The sequence below is a fragment of the Mytilus californianus genome, unplaced genomic scaffold (genome assembly GCF_021869535.1).
Source record: "Mytilus californianus isolate M0D057914Y unplaced genomic scaffold, xbMytCali1.0.p SCAF_1, whole genome shotgun sequence".
Classification (NCBI taxonomy): domain Eukaryota; kingdom Metazoa; phylum Mollusca; class Bivalvia; order Mytilida; family Mytilidae; genus Mytilus; species Mytilus californianus.
The window spans coordinates 111,092,618-111,107,433 of NW_026262581.1; the positions used below are offsets into that span (position 1 = coordinate 111,092,618).

A 14,816-nucleotide genomic window follows, 5' to 3' on the forward strand; every position below is an offset into this window, starting at 1 on the left:
GGTTGTTGTATATTTTTAAGTTATATTTAATTTTATGAAATCCCAAATTCTTTTAGTCATGATTGTAATATACTTCATTTTTTACTCACCTGCCCTTCCATACTTTTTGAAATTGTCCTTTGCGAATTTTATGCACGCCAATACTAGTTGGTTGACCGTTATGGAATATCTGTTTTACAGATGACGACGGATATGTTATCCTTTCCTCCTTTTCCCAGAATGTGATACCGAATTAGACTTATCACAGGGTGTGTATAATATTTACACCAGCAGCAAGACAGGTGCCACATGTGGAGCAGGATCTGCTTACCCTTCAGGAGCACCCACGATCACACCCCATCTCCTCCACCCAATTTTTGGTGTGGTTCGTGTTGCTCAGTATTAGTTTTCTATGTTGTGTTTTGTATACTGTTGTTTGTCTTTTGGTCTTTTTGTTTGTTTGCCATGGTGTTGATATTTAACTTTGAGTGTCCCTTTGGTATCTTTCGCCTGTCTTTTGCAGGCTTGATTTGACATCTGCTGGACAAGTCTGGAAATACATCCTCTATTTTCTGTGTATACCTTGTCTATAATAGTAGAAGCTTTATGTTTCCTGGTCAATGCATCCTATATTAGTCTATCTTAAATCAGGTTAAAGTTTTGCTTTAGGTAAGATTACCATGAAGTTATGGTCACATGAACTAGAAACTTGGTAAACATGTTCATTATGATTTAAACTTTCAAAATAAGTCAAATCCTATATGTCAAAATTAAGATTTTGACCCTTATTTTGCAATTCACTGATCACTAAAAAGTTTTGGTTTAATGTATTTCACAATGAAGTTGTGGTCATATCAACTTGAAATTTAGTTCAAATGTTCACTATGATGCGAAGTTTTTAAAATATATATGTTACTAAGTATTACCGTTATGAACCAAATATTACGGTTCACTGAACATTGAAATGTTATAGTGAGAGCAGTGCAATTTGTCCTATTGGACATACATCCTTGTCATAGATATCCTGTTCTAAAACAGCTCTAAGGATCTTGATAGAATATTTGACAAAATTGGACATCATTGTATAAGGATTTTGTGCTTAATTCTCCTGCAAACAAAGGTCAAGGGGTGTACCGATATTAACCTCTCTTCTCCTTTACCCTTTGTCCAATTTGGTTCAAACTCGATAGAATAACTGATCATGATGAATGCATAGTCTTATTGTATGGTTCTGTTTAGATGATTTAAAATAATGCCACTGTGAAGCCTAAAATTTAAAGCCAGTCCAGAATAAAAACATGTGGCACATCTTTCTGACATACTCTTCATTGGATATACTTGAGACAAAACGTTTGAAGCCACAAATTCTCACCTATCATTGCAACTCTTCTTCTATGTTTATTTCATCTTATGAAACTTTGTATATTATTGACCTCAAAGGGGTCCATCCAGTATTTTTAGTTATACCCTTTCAAATATGATATTTTACCCAATCTATTAATAAAGTACCATGTCATGTCAATGCAAGTCCTTGAGCATGCTCTACAATGTCGTTGTAAACTTGTTACATTAATGAATCTTGATAAATGGTATGTGGATAGAATGTTAGTCAATATGTATGGTATATTTATACCCATATGAATTGTTTGCGTTCTTCTGAGTTTTGACCCTTTGAAATTAAAAATTGGACCCCATGCACAACCAACATTGTGATACCAATCTATGTGGACAAATGTACATGTTTATTGATTTTTCAATTATATTCCCCTTTGAACATGAGAACTTTGACTCATCATAATCTGCCTTTGGTATGGTCATTAGTTGATATGGTTTACTGTTTGTACATTAATGTAACTTTGTACAATGTTAGATTCTTGGAGTAAGTTGTGCATGTCCAGTCAAAAGATTTTCCTTAAGCAAGTCTGCAAGTAGACAAGCTAAGATTTCCAAATGGCTTTGAACAGATGATAGAATGCTATCTAAAGACGTGATATGAACCGTATAGATGGTGTATAATTATTTGTGATGGCAGTGACTCTTGATACGGCGTAAAGGTGTTAAATAGTTGTTCTTCATAGTTCTACTTCATGTTGGACTTCACAAAACACCTACACCATCATTTTTGTCATTGCATCCGTAAACAATTAGAGCTCCTAATTCTTCTAACCAGAAATGTTCGTATTGTTCTCAGAACCATTTGCCATTAGGGAACTTATTCATATGTTGTTGTTTTTTAATTTCATGATTTTCTTATACGCGGGACTTCAAAAGTTATGACGGTGATTGTTTCTTATGAATGTTAAGCTGGAAATCCATAAATTTTATAATTATTATTTCCCTGTAGTGGTATAAGATATGAGCTTCCGATAAGAATTACAGAAAATTTTTAAATTTATATTGAATGTCTGGAAAATATTATAGAAAAACACTAAACTGTATGTTTCATAAAACATATTTTTATAATGTGTCATTGTCTTGTCCTGGTAACAGGTCATCATCTTTTTCGTGATATTATTTCAAGACTCAGTAATCTACTCAAAATCTTAACAAATCACAAGGTCCTTTTTTGTTGTTCTAATCCACACAACGTACCACATTTTCTTATACTAGTATGCAGATCATAACTGTTATCTAATAAAATTAAGTCAACAATGTTTGTTTTGCTCACACATTGTTGTCAAAATAATGGAAGTATATGCACTTGAACTGTCATACAAGTGAGAGTTTTAGCTAGGTATAAAACCAGGTTGAATTCACCATTTTCCACATAAGGAAATGCCTGTACCAAGTCAGGAATATGACTGTTGTTTTCCATTCGTTTGATGTGTATGAGCTTTTGATTTTGCCCATTTGATAAAGGACTTTTATGTTTTGATTTTCATTTGAGTTCGGTATTTTGTTATTTTATTTTTTACCGGTGTTCCAATCTCATAAATCGACTAAAAAGATATAAATCAAGGTAACAAACAAAAACTGAGGACAGAGAAGTCCCACCAATTGACAATGTATTGTTGCAAACAACGCCTGTAGTATTTGTATGTATTTAGACGAAATTTTCTGTTAGCTACCGGTATCAAGGATTTTCAAAATCTTTTACTGAAATTTATCCACTTGATCTTTATACTCTTATACTTAATCCAATTTTGAAATGTTCGCTGTCCTATTTTAAAAACTTCTGTATTATTATTTTCATCAGTAGTCTTCATATTAATATTAATGACAAACCGAACGATCTATACTTTCTTGTTATTATTAACTTATCGTAATGATATCGTTGTTTGGAGACTGGAACTGCGATTTAATGATGTCTTCAAACAAACTGGCAAGATCAATCAGGATGGAAGAATTTTTGAACTTTAAGAAACTCTCGTTTTAAACTACTCCATTGACCTTCATTCACCCAAACGGCAACGAATCATCTACGATTGATTACATCTTTGTACATAACAACCTGGCTGACAAAGTATATAACACCATAAGACTAGATATGCTACCAAACAATACCTCCGACCATTGTCCTCTATTAACAGAAATCGAAATAGAAATTGTGTCTGGGAAAGAAAAAGACAAAAACTTTACTTCAAACAAAATAAAATGGGACAAAATGGATCTTTTTCAATATGAAGAATGTTTAATCAAAAGCCTCCAAGAAAATCCAATTGATTGCGAAAATGATCCAACTGCAATAACCAAATTGATGGATGCAATTAAATCTACTCAAGAATATATAATACCAACTTCAAAAAAATCATCACAACGTAACAAAAACATCTGGAGTGATGAAATAGAAAATACATTAAAAATCAACAAAACAGCACAATATGACTGGAAACAGGAGGGCAGCCACAGACTGGAGAAACCATGCAAGTTAGAAAAAGAACTAAGAAACAACTGCGTAAAGCCAAAAGACAAGAAATTGCACGACAGAGAAATGAAATATTGCAGAAGATCATGAATGCAAAACAAAGAGACAGCAAAATTTTTCATAAGCTAGTTAATGCACAGAGGAAATCGAAAAAACAAACTGGCATTTCAGATCTATGTGAAGAAGATAAAAACTACTCTAAGGGAAGAAATACTCCAGGATTGGACTGTACACTTATGCAAGCTTGCAACACCTGAAGCTGAAGCTTCAAATTTAACATCTGATCTACCAACAAACAATTTGATATTGACATTATCGAGGAAATCTGCAAGCAAAATGCTGAACCTCTGGTATTCACATCAGAAGAAGTTGACAAAGCCATTAACCAGTTAAGCACCAACAAGGAGCAAGATATTTATGGTATTACAGCAGAACACATGCATCAAACATGGCGGGGATACTTTCTACAAGCAATAACCTCCATAATCAATAACATCTGTATGTATGCATCATCATATGATGAAGACATAATCTTTTAATCAGTTTAATTGAGGTCTGGAGCTGGCATGTCAGTAACTGCTAGTAGTCCTTTGTTCATTTATGTATCATTGTCATTTTGCTTAGTTTCTTTTGTTACCTATTCTGACATCGGACTCGGACTTCTTTTAAACTGAGTTTTACTGTGCGTATTGCTATGTGTTTCTTTATTCTACATTGGCAAGAGGTATAGGGGAAAGGGTTGAGATCTCACAAAACATGCTTAACCCCCGCCGCATTTTTGCGCCTGTCCCAAGTCAGGAGCCTCTGGCCTTTGTTAGTCTAGTATGTTTTTTTAATTTTAGTTCATTTATGTGTTTTGGAGTTTAGTGTGACGTCCATTTTCATTGAACTAGCACACAATTTTATTTAGGGGCCAGCTGAGGACCACCTCCGGGTGCGGGATTTTCTCGCTGCATTGAAGACCCATTGGTGGCCTTCTGCTGTTGTCTGCCTGATCTTTGGTCGGGTTGTTGTCTCTTTGACATATTCCCCATTTCCATTCTCAATTTTATCAGTTCCAGACTGCTTAAAACATGGAACCTTAACTCCAATCTTCAAAAATAAAGGTTTACCAACAGATGCAAAAAATTACCGCGGAATCACTGTACTTCCAATCATTGGAAAAATACTAGAAATACTTCTTAGACAACTGATCAGAGACAATATTGATATTCTTCAAAATCGCCTTCAAAGAGGCTTCACCCCAGGAGTTTCTCCGCTGTACAGTGCTCTCATACTGTTAGAATCAATTGCAGAATCTATGGACCAGAAATTATCCGTTTTTGTGGCACTACTAGATGCTAAGGCTGTATTTGACGTTGTCAATCTTGATAGCTTACATCGTAAACTCTTCCTATCATAAGTGGGTGGAACACTCTGGCTCTTAATACGCCAACTAAGTACTTATGCCATAACCTCTATAAAATGGAATGGTCTAATATCAAATCCGTTCCCCGTACACCAAGGCGTACGACAAGGTGGTATACTCAGCACCGAACTTCATAAACTATATATAAACGACATCCTAGACCAACTTGAAAATAGCGGTCTTGGTTCTTACATCGGGAATATATATATTGTGGTTCCCCAAACTGTGCTGACAATGTTGCCCTTGTTGTACATTCTCCTACAGATCTCCAGACAATGATAAGCACTGTTGAAAACTACAGTATTCATGAAAAATACAAGCTCCAACCTACAAATAGCCTTGTTCTTAAACATGTGTCTTACACAAAAAATACGGACTTTGACTTTGAGATCAACGACACTGCAATGCTTCAGCCAAGTTCAGCTCTTCACATAGGAATTAAGCACAGCTCTGACTTAAAGAAAACTGCCAACATTCATATTGAGGAAAATATCTCTAAAGCCAGACATACAACGTATAGCCTAATGGGTGCTGGATTACATGGAAGAATGGGCTCAACCCGATTACATGTCTACATATTTTGCACATATATGTACTTCCAGTTCTTATTTATGGATTAGATATATTACTTCCAGATAAAAAAAACACATTGAGCCACTAGAAGTATTCTACAGAAAAGCAATTAAACAAATTCTGTCACTGCCAAATAACACAGCAGATGCAGCTGTCTATACTATGACAGGAGTCATTCCAATACAAGGCACTACACACAAGGCTGTCATAAATATTTGTAATAAAATATGTGGAATGGACTCTTCAATAGAAAAAGATCTAGCAGAAAGGCAACTTCTTATATTTGGATTCAACTCCAAAAGTTGGTTCTCAAAAGCAAGATGCATACTAGCACAATATAATCTACTCTCAGCTCATGATCTTATGCTCAATCCAGTCAATAGAAATCGATGGAAATCACAAGTCAAAAAAGCAGTTGACATTGTCTGGCAAGAACAATTAAGGTTTATATAGTTCTCTCAGCTACTTATCCACTAATAATATACTCTGGCGAAACACTCATCCCTGTCTTGCAAGCGTTTGTACTTCAAAACAGGATATTAGCCACCTTCAAACAAAACTAAAGCTACTGACAGGAACTTGCTATCTGCAAAGCAACAAGCATCGTTTAACCAAAATGTTGTAGATCCAACCTGTTTGCTATGCAAAGAAACTGCGGAAACGGTAGATCATTTCCTTCTCGACTGCATGATACACGTATTCCATACCTGCATGAACTTGAAGGCTTTTTCCGGAGCTTGTGAAACTGTACTAAATGCTTAAACCTAACCAATGTAGTAATAGATGTGCATCTCATTTTAGACCTAAGTCAATTTCTATGTGCTTTTGGCATGATACACGTATTCCATACCTGCATGAACTGGAATGCTTTTTCCGGAGCTTTAGAAACTGTACTAAATGCTTAAACCTAACCAATGTAGTAATAGATGTGCATCTCATTTTAGATTAGACCCAAGTCAATTTCTATGTGCTTGTGGCATCATAAACGTATTCCATACCTGCATGAACTGGAAGGCTTTTTCCGGAGCTTTAGAAACTGTACTAAATGCTTAAACCTAACCAATGTAGTAATAGATGTGCAGCTCATTTTAGACCCAAGTCAATTTCTATGTGCTTGTGGCTGTAGGTGCAAATGTAATGACCATTGCTATAAAGTCGTATATATAACCAGGAAACTCTGCTTTGCTGAAATGAACTCTTAAAATCCTTTCCTTCCAGCAAGCGTAAAGGTCAACGACTGTAGCCAATGTGCAACCCACGGGGCGTATATTTTCCTACCTTTTATCTCTAAGTTTAGTGTACATATAGACTTTTAAGAATATGTATTCGCAACGAAGTGCTCCTTTGAAGGTGGGATTTCCTTATACAGATACTGATATGGAGTTAATTGCGGTTTAATACGAATTCTTATTTTCTATGTGGAAGGAGGATTTATAGTCTTTGTAATCTGTAAAGACACATGTATATTGTCGAAACCCTTATTTTACCTTATTTTGTCTGTTTTTGTTGTGTGTAATTCGGTTGCTGTCTTATTGACGTCTTTTCATATTTGAATTTTTTAACCTTTTCATTAGTCAATTTTTCTCCGGAAAGAATGATTCCGCATCAATTGATTTTTCATGGTAATGTCTTAAATGAAATAAACACTTCTAGAGTTCGTGTATTCGAAGCGCTTTTCTGGATTTACCTAAACCACGAACGCTCAAACCTACACATTGGAAAGCCATGGATGCCTAAATACGCTGCATTGTCAGAAAAAATTGAAAACAACACGTTTAATAAATTCATGCGTCCGAAGCGCTTTTCTGGATTTACCTTCATCAGGAATGCTCAAAGCCAAACATTTGAAATCCGAGGGATGTGTAAGTACCGAAACAGAAGATATGTAACAAAAAAAAACAACCTTAACAGAATCACCAAATTCAAGTTAAAGATAGTAAATAAATTAAAGAATTGTATTTTTTATATAGCTGAATTGCTAAAATAAACTTGACAAAAATTATTGTTTTATAATATACTGTTATGGTTACTCTTTACGTCTTGTATTCCGGGAGTGCATATTCATTTACTTACCTTACTAGTTTTGAACATAATTATTGTTCCTGCCACTTGGTTTGTCTAGAAAAGCATAGTTTTTATAGCTAATTTTTCAAATACCGAAATGATTGAATAAGTGTTCTCTTGTTTGATTATCACTGATAATCCACTGATCCAGATAATAAGAAAGAATCGAGTATTTACTCCTTGTCTATCCTACGTCACGACCTAAAATTGACTTATCATCAACTTGGCAACACTTAGTGGTGATGGGTTACTGTCTTATACATGTTTACCAAATGGTCCTATGAATTATCTATATCAAAATTTGCTGTATTTGGTCGGAAGAGGCTCAAAATATACAATGTACATCTTAATTATCAATTGATCAATAATTGTTATATTCGGTCGTCTAAAAATGAATACAGGTATAAAATATCAATTTGTAATTTCTCAGTTGATTGACAAATAAAAGACTTGTAGTAACCCTTATTGTCATGACTGCGGAAGATTGATGGGACAGCAGATATCAAGTCTTATCCATGAATTGGTGTGTTTTTTTTTTTAATTTCCTTTAATGATAATAATAATATGATACAAATAATGATAAGAAGAGTAAGAACAAGAAAGCATAACTTTGAATCCCACACTTAAAATGTTGTACAACAAAAAGAGCTCTCGTATATGAACATCATATCTTTTGATTTTCTCGTTGTTAGTTATGCAACTTAAATGTATAATTATCTTAGTCCATTCATTCATTTTTCAAATCAATGTTAGTATTCATGGGTAAAGTTTTTACACAATAGATGGCTATTGTTTAGTCAAATTACTAAAATTCATGGATTTTTAGCTATTGACGTATTACCCGTTTAGCTTATTCAAACAGCATTTAGACAGGTAAGTTATATATGAAACGTTAAGTAAAGCAGAAAATAAATGTATAAGGAAATGAATTGTGTATGATTTATCTGCATGACATTGGATATTTTACATCTTCGGGACAGAACTTGCCGCCTCTAAGACTCGAAATTTCCATCTTATCTAAAATAATTTAATAATTGTTGTTTAGCATAATATTCGGGATGAGAACAAATTAACAGTTAATGTAAAAGATAGGTTCTGCTAAGCGGGACAACAGAGATTACGGACTAGAATTTCGACTGTCACTGGCAAATGATCGTATGTTGAACAGGAATTTTGCCCTGTCACAGGACACCTACGGACCAATCACAGAGTTTTAGCGAGGATTCCGTAGCGTACAGAGAGCGAGACACTCTCTTTACGCGAAGCATTGGAATTAAGATCGGATTTGGCTACGTATTTATGCATCCCGAACAGCCAAACGGAGGCCTGATTTTTAGCAAGGGTTTACTTCAGGACCGGAAAAGTCCAAGAGATGACTATATTTTTACAACAAAGTCAACCCTTGGGGTTAACATTTTAAAAATATTTACATATGTGAAGCAACAAAATAATGATGAAATGTGATAGAATAATCTCTCGAAGGGGATTCGGTTATTGGTAGTCGGTATGGTCTGTTATACTGTCCAATGTTTTTTTATAATACCATTATCCATCATGCATTTAATTAACTTAATGTAATCTTAAAAAGGCATGTGATACGTTTACTAGAGAAAATGGTCGCAAATGAAGGGAAACAAGGAACATATAACATTGAAATTTACAAAACAATGAAACTGGTATAATATGTTTTGGAATGGTGAGTATCATCGGTTAGGTTAAATTATAGACTTAATTCACAATGATAGTCTTTTATTTCTAATAGTTTTTTTTAAAGTGTAAATTAAGATTTAAACAAACCAATAGAGGTCATGATCCTATAAACTTAGTATGTTTTCCCTGAGCTAGTAATGTTCCGTCAGATTTTCTAGTTATATCAACGGTCAAAAATGCTAGTCTGTTGCCAACTCTTAACGTTTTGGCATCTATCAGTATCTCCTCGCCAACTTTGGCAGCTTTCATATATCTGAAAAAGGAAGCAGTCATCAGTACATTGTCAAGTTTGAACATGAAGTCTCTAACCGTTTTATCTACTTGATTTCATAACAGCGGTCAGTAATATTTCACGTGGAAAGTAGAGGCCGGCATGTTTGAGATACAGCTAATGTATGATTGCGTTGGAATAATCAAGAAAACTAGTGTGTTCAGTAAAGAAACATAAGCTGGTGTATTATAGTAATTTTGATGAAAAGATATGTATTAACATTAAAACAAATAAAAATGCGGTTCGCGCACAAGTGCCTGTGGTGTTATTTACATTAACTTGAGATCAATAACACAATATATAAGCTATACATTTTGAATAGAAAAACAATACCAACAGGGTTACAAGGGGTTATGAGGGAATCCTCCTATGATATGATAAAAATTAAATGTACTAGTAAAGTTATGCAAAGTCTGCAATGTATTTCAATCAAAATCGGTATTAGGATAAAATATGGCACTTTGGTCTTTTGATGGATAGTGCAACGCCTCGTTGGAATTCACCAATAAAAGCACTCGACAAAAACTCGGGTGATTAGTTGAACTCAAGTGAACTGCTCATTACTAAATCACGAAGAAAACATCTATTAAGTATCTGATAGGTAGGCAATGGATTAGAAAGCTGACATTTAAAACTAGAGGCTCTCAAGAGCCTGTGTCGCTCACCTGTATTTACTGATGCTTTGGAAATCATGTAAAATAAGGTTAAAATCATAATTAATAGTATTAGATATTAGATATTATAATGATATCTAAGATAATAACAAAAAACTGCAAAATTTCTGTAAAGTTACTAACTCAGGAGCAGCAACCCAACAACGGGTTGTCGGATTCGTCTGAAAATTTCAGGGCAGATAAATCTAAATCTGATGAACATTTTTGCTACCGTCAGATTTGCTCTTAATGCTTTAGTTTCAGAGATATAAACCAAAAACTGCATTTTACCCCTATGTTCTATTTTTAACCATGTCGGCCATGATGGTTGGAAGGCGGGGTCATCGGACAATTTTTTTAAACTAGATACCCTAATAATGATTATGGCCAAGTATGGTTAAATTTGTCTCAGTAGTTTCAGAGTAGAGGATTTTTGTAAAAGATTACAAAAATTTATGAAAAATTGTTAAAAATTGACTATAAAGAGCAATAACTCCTAAAGGGGTCGACTGACAATTTTGGTCATGCAACTTATTTGTAGATCTTTCTTTGCTGAACATTATTGATGTTTACAGTTTATCTCTATCTATAATAATATTCAAGATAATAACCAAAAACTGCAAAATTTCCTTAAAATTACCAATTCAGGGGCAGCAACCCACCAACGGGTTGTCAGATTTGTCTGAAAATTTCAGGGCAGATAGATCTTGACTTGATAATCAGTTTTACTCTGTCAGATTTACTCTAAATGCTTTGGTTTCAGAGATATAAGCCAAAATCTACATTTTACCCCGATGTTCTGTTTTTAGCCATGGCGGCCATCTTGGTTGGTTGGCGGGGTCATCGGACACATTTTTTAAACTAGATACCCTAATGAAGATTGTGGCCAAGTTTGGTTAAATTTGGCGCAGTGGTTTCAGAGGAGAAGATTTTTGTAAAAGCTAACGACGACGACGACGACGACGAATGGAGTGGTTTTAAGGTTTGAAAGTCCATCGTATAAACACCAAAGAGAAAACTATATCCTATTAGATCATCAGAATATCTGACAGATTGTTTGTTGTTAGCTAAAGTCCAATGGCAGATACTTCATCCCCATTAGGACGAGAAAAACTTAACAATTAATACAATAGGTAGGTTCTGCAATGTATGCAGAGCGGAAAGAAGGGCTGGAAATAATGATTGCCACTGTAAAATAAGGGCATGTTGAATATGGGGAGAAAATGAACCCCTCAGAAAGTTGTTTCAAGGGTTCTTCAATGTGGAGAGAACATAGCATTCAGCATACATGATGCTTCAGACTAATTGATTGATTGATTGGTGTTTAATTTAACGCCACTGTCAACACTATTGTGTCATTTCGTGGCGGTTAGCTTTTATTGGTAGAGGAAGCCGGAGTGTCCGGAGGGAACCAACGACCTTCGGCAGCAAAACTAAGTTAACAATCCTAATCAATTAAGAATGGCGTCGAGTGCACCTGCCACGTGCGGGATTTGAACTCACAACCTCAGTGTTGACAGGCTAGTGATACAGTAGTTCGACTACTTATAAAAATAAGCAGATGAGGTATGATTGCCAATGAGACAACCATCCTCCAAAGTTCAAATAAAGTGGATGTAAGCAATTATAGGCAACCGTGCGGCCTTGAACAATGAGAAAAACCCATACCGTATAGTCGGCTTTAAAGTCACCATTACGATCAGACTTGGCTACGTATAAATTATACATTCCGCACAGACAAACTAACGCCCCATTTTAGCAATGATTTTATTGCCGATCGAGAGAAGTCCTAGGATGACCATATTTCTATATGCGAATTAAGATTTCGGAATAAATGACTTGACCTATTATGTAGAACCGTATTAAAAGATAGCATCAGAGAAGCAATAGTGAGTTTTCTGTTACTTACGATATTCCCATATCAACGCTCACTCCAGCTACCTGCTTTTCTGATGTAAGGAGCGCCCATGTAGATACAGCGTCCACTAATGTCGCAGTCATACCTCCATGCAACGTGCCACCACGATTCTGATCATCTTCAGTGACGATCATTTCACATAAGCATTGTCCATTTCCACCTGTTATAACTTTAACCTGATAACACAATACCAACAAACTGGAAATTAAATGACGTAAATACATCCAGAAGAAATTTAACAGATTAAATAAACTGATTAGTATCTTACGAAACGTTCACCATAATTAATCTGGAAATGTTTACGTTGACAAGAATATTGACGAATTTCGCTTGTGTTGGTGCTATTTTTACATTTTCAACACAAAAGACATTTCCCATATTAAATTTCATGGTGAACTTGAAGGCTACATTTCTTTTTTCTCAGTAGATTTATGTATAAAATATTACGTTGAGTATCATGACGTTTTTGCGAGAGCAACCGAGACTTATCCGGAAGGGTAAGCAAATCCTGCTCCACATGTGGCACCCGTTGTGTTGCTAATGGTAATTACAAATTCTGTGTTGTCTCTTTCGGTGGTGTCACGATCTAGATCTAGTACTTACAAGAGAAATACGGCGGTTGCCACGTGTGGAGCAGGATCTGCTTACTCTTTCGGACCACCTGAGATCCCCCAGGTTTTTAGTGAGATTCGTGTTGCTCAGTCTTTGGTTTTATTTTTATAAACTGTTGTTTGTCTTTCCGTTTTTGCTATAGTGTTGCCAGTCAATCTGATTAAAATTCAGATCTGTCTTAACTCACGTGCTCGTGTATACAACTCACATGAAGATAACGAAATCAGGGATCTATAATTCAATTAGATCGTGTTGTCAGTTGGCTTTCGACTTATGAGTTTGGATGTTCCTTTTCTTCCGCCTCCAGTGGCGGATCAAGGGGGCGTAGAGAACGCACGCCCCCTTTGAATGTCAAAACAAATTATAATATCATGTTTTCACGATTTATATGATATTTTAGCATGAATCGTCCAAATTTTTTTGTATATAATCCGTTTTATGGAATTACGCCCCCCTTTAAAAAAAATCCTGGCCCCTTAGCCTCTTTTTTTAAAACTTATTCAAATACAATTTTAAACAAAAGAAAAGACGTACATCTAAAGGCCAATTTTCTGGCTATTCCATTTGTCAAGCTCTAAATGTTTCCCAGTTTGGAAATCATGCATCATAGCTACGTGTTGGCATCGTCACCGTGATCACGGGCCCCTCGTTTTTGTTTCATTTCTTGGTTTTATTCGGTTTATTTATCAACATCCACTAGATTTTACTGAAACCATTAATAGGCAGTGAACGTTTCTTATTTACAAACCATGTAGTAAAACTAACGGGGGGAAAGATTTACAAAATTAAAAAGGAAAGGTCGATCCAGTCAACGAGCTCTTGGGTTTCTCAATAAAACATTGACAACATTGTAACCATGGTAACCAGGACAAACAGTTTATAATAAATCATAAACGGAAAATACATGATAAAAAAACTTATTTTTCAACGTCGCATATTACTCCAGTACTTTTTGAAGTCAAGTCAAGTTGATACGTGAATATTTTTGTTTTTAAGAGTTCAACTTGAATCATTGTTCATTTGTACATGGACACCTATGTTTTTTCCTTATAATAGTATTTGCTCAAAATACCTCCAACTGCAAGTAGGAATTTCAAATTTTGGTAAAAATCATTTTTATATAGAGTTTAGTTATTATAAGTATTTTTGGCAAAGCGTTTCTTTTCATTAAGGTTGATTACAATTTAATATATAGAAACGTCGGAGTTGTCTCCCATAGACAAGTCAGTTTACTGTGAGTGTGTGTGGCTGTCAAAGATCGCGTTCTCGTTGTAGTTACCGATCCTTAGCTTACAACTGCGACTTACCTTGTTTAACACACTTTCAAAACATCTTGTTGTTACGCTTGCTTCTACTACTTGTTTTATAAACTGCAATCCTTTTTGTGTTCCGCTCATGGTCAATTATAAAAGAGCGACAACTCTTTTTTGCTAAAAAGAAGTAATTCGAAAAGTTAATAAGAGATACCTATGATCATAGATGTATAAACGGTTTATACATCTATGCTATGATCAACTCTTGGAACGTTAGGTATTTGTTGTCATTGGCATGGAAACCAGTCTGATTTTCAGTTTATTATACTTATCCAGAGACATTAATATGGTCAAATGAAAAAAATGTAAAAAAATGAAAATATACTGTCCGTTATTTATGTATTTGATACTATTAAATCACATGATGTGATGAATGTGGCTATACTAGACGAGTGTATCCCATATCAATTTTGCTAATTTATAACTAACATACAAATGCAGTATGGTTGT

General features: G+C 34.9%; 1 protein-coding gene across 1 annotated transcript; it reads right to left on the bottom strand.

Annotated features, from left to right (window-relative positions):
* Positions 1-9,621: 9,621 nt before the first annotated feature.
* LOC127730725 (acyl-coenzyme A thioesterase 13-like) lies at positions 9,622-14,480 on the bottom strand. The gene is made up of 3 exons (XM_052239246.1): positions 14,361-14,480; positions 12,433-12,617; positions 9,622-9,852 (listed from the first exon to the last, which is right to left on the bottom strand). The coding sequence occupies exons 1-3, from the start codon at positions 14,448-14,450 to the stop codon at positions 9,696-9,698; spliced, it is 432 nt and encodes a 143-aa protein (XP_052095206.1). The 5' UTR covers positions 14,451-14,480; the 3' UTR covers positions 9,622-9,695.
* Positions 14,481-14,816: the final 336 nt, after the last annotated feature.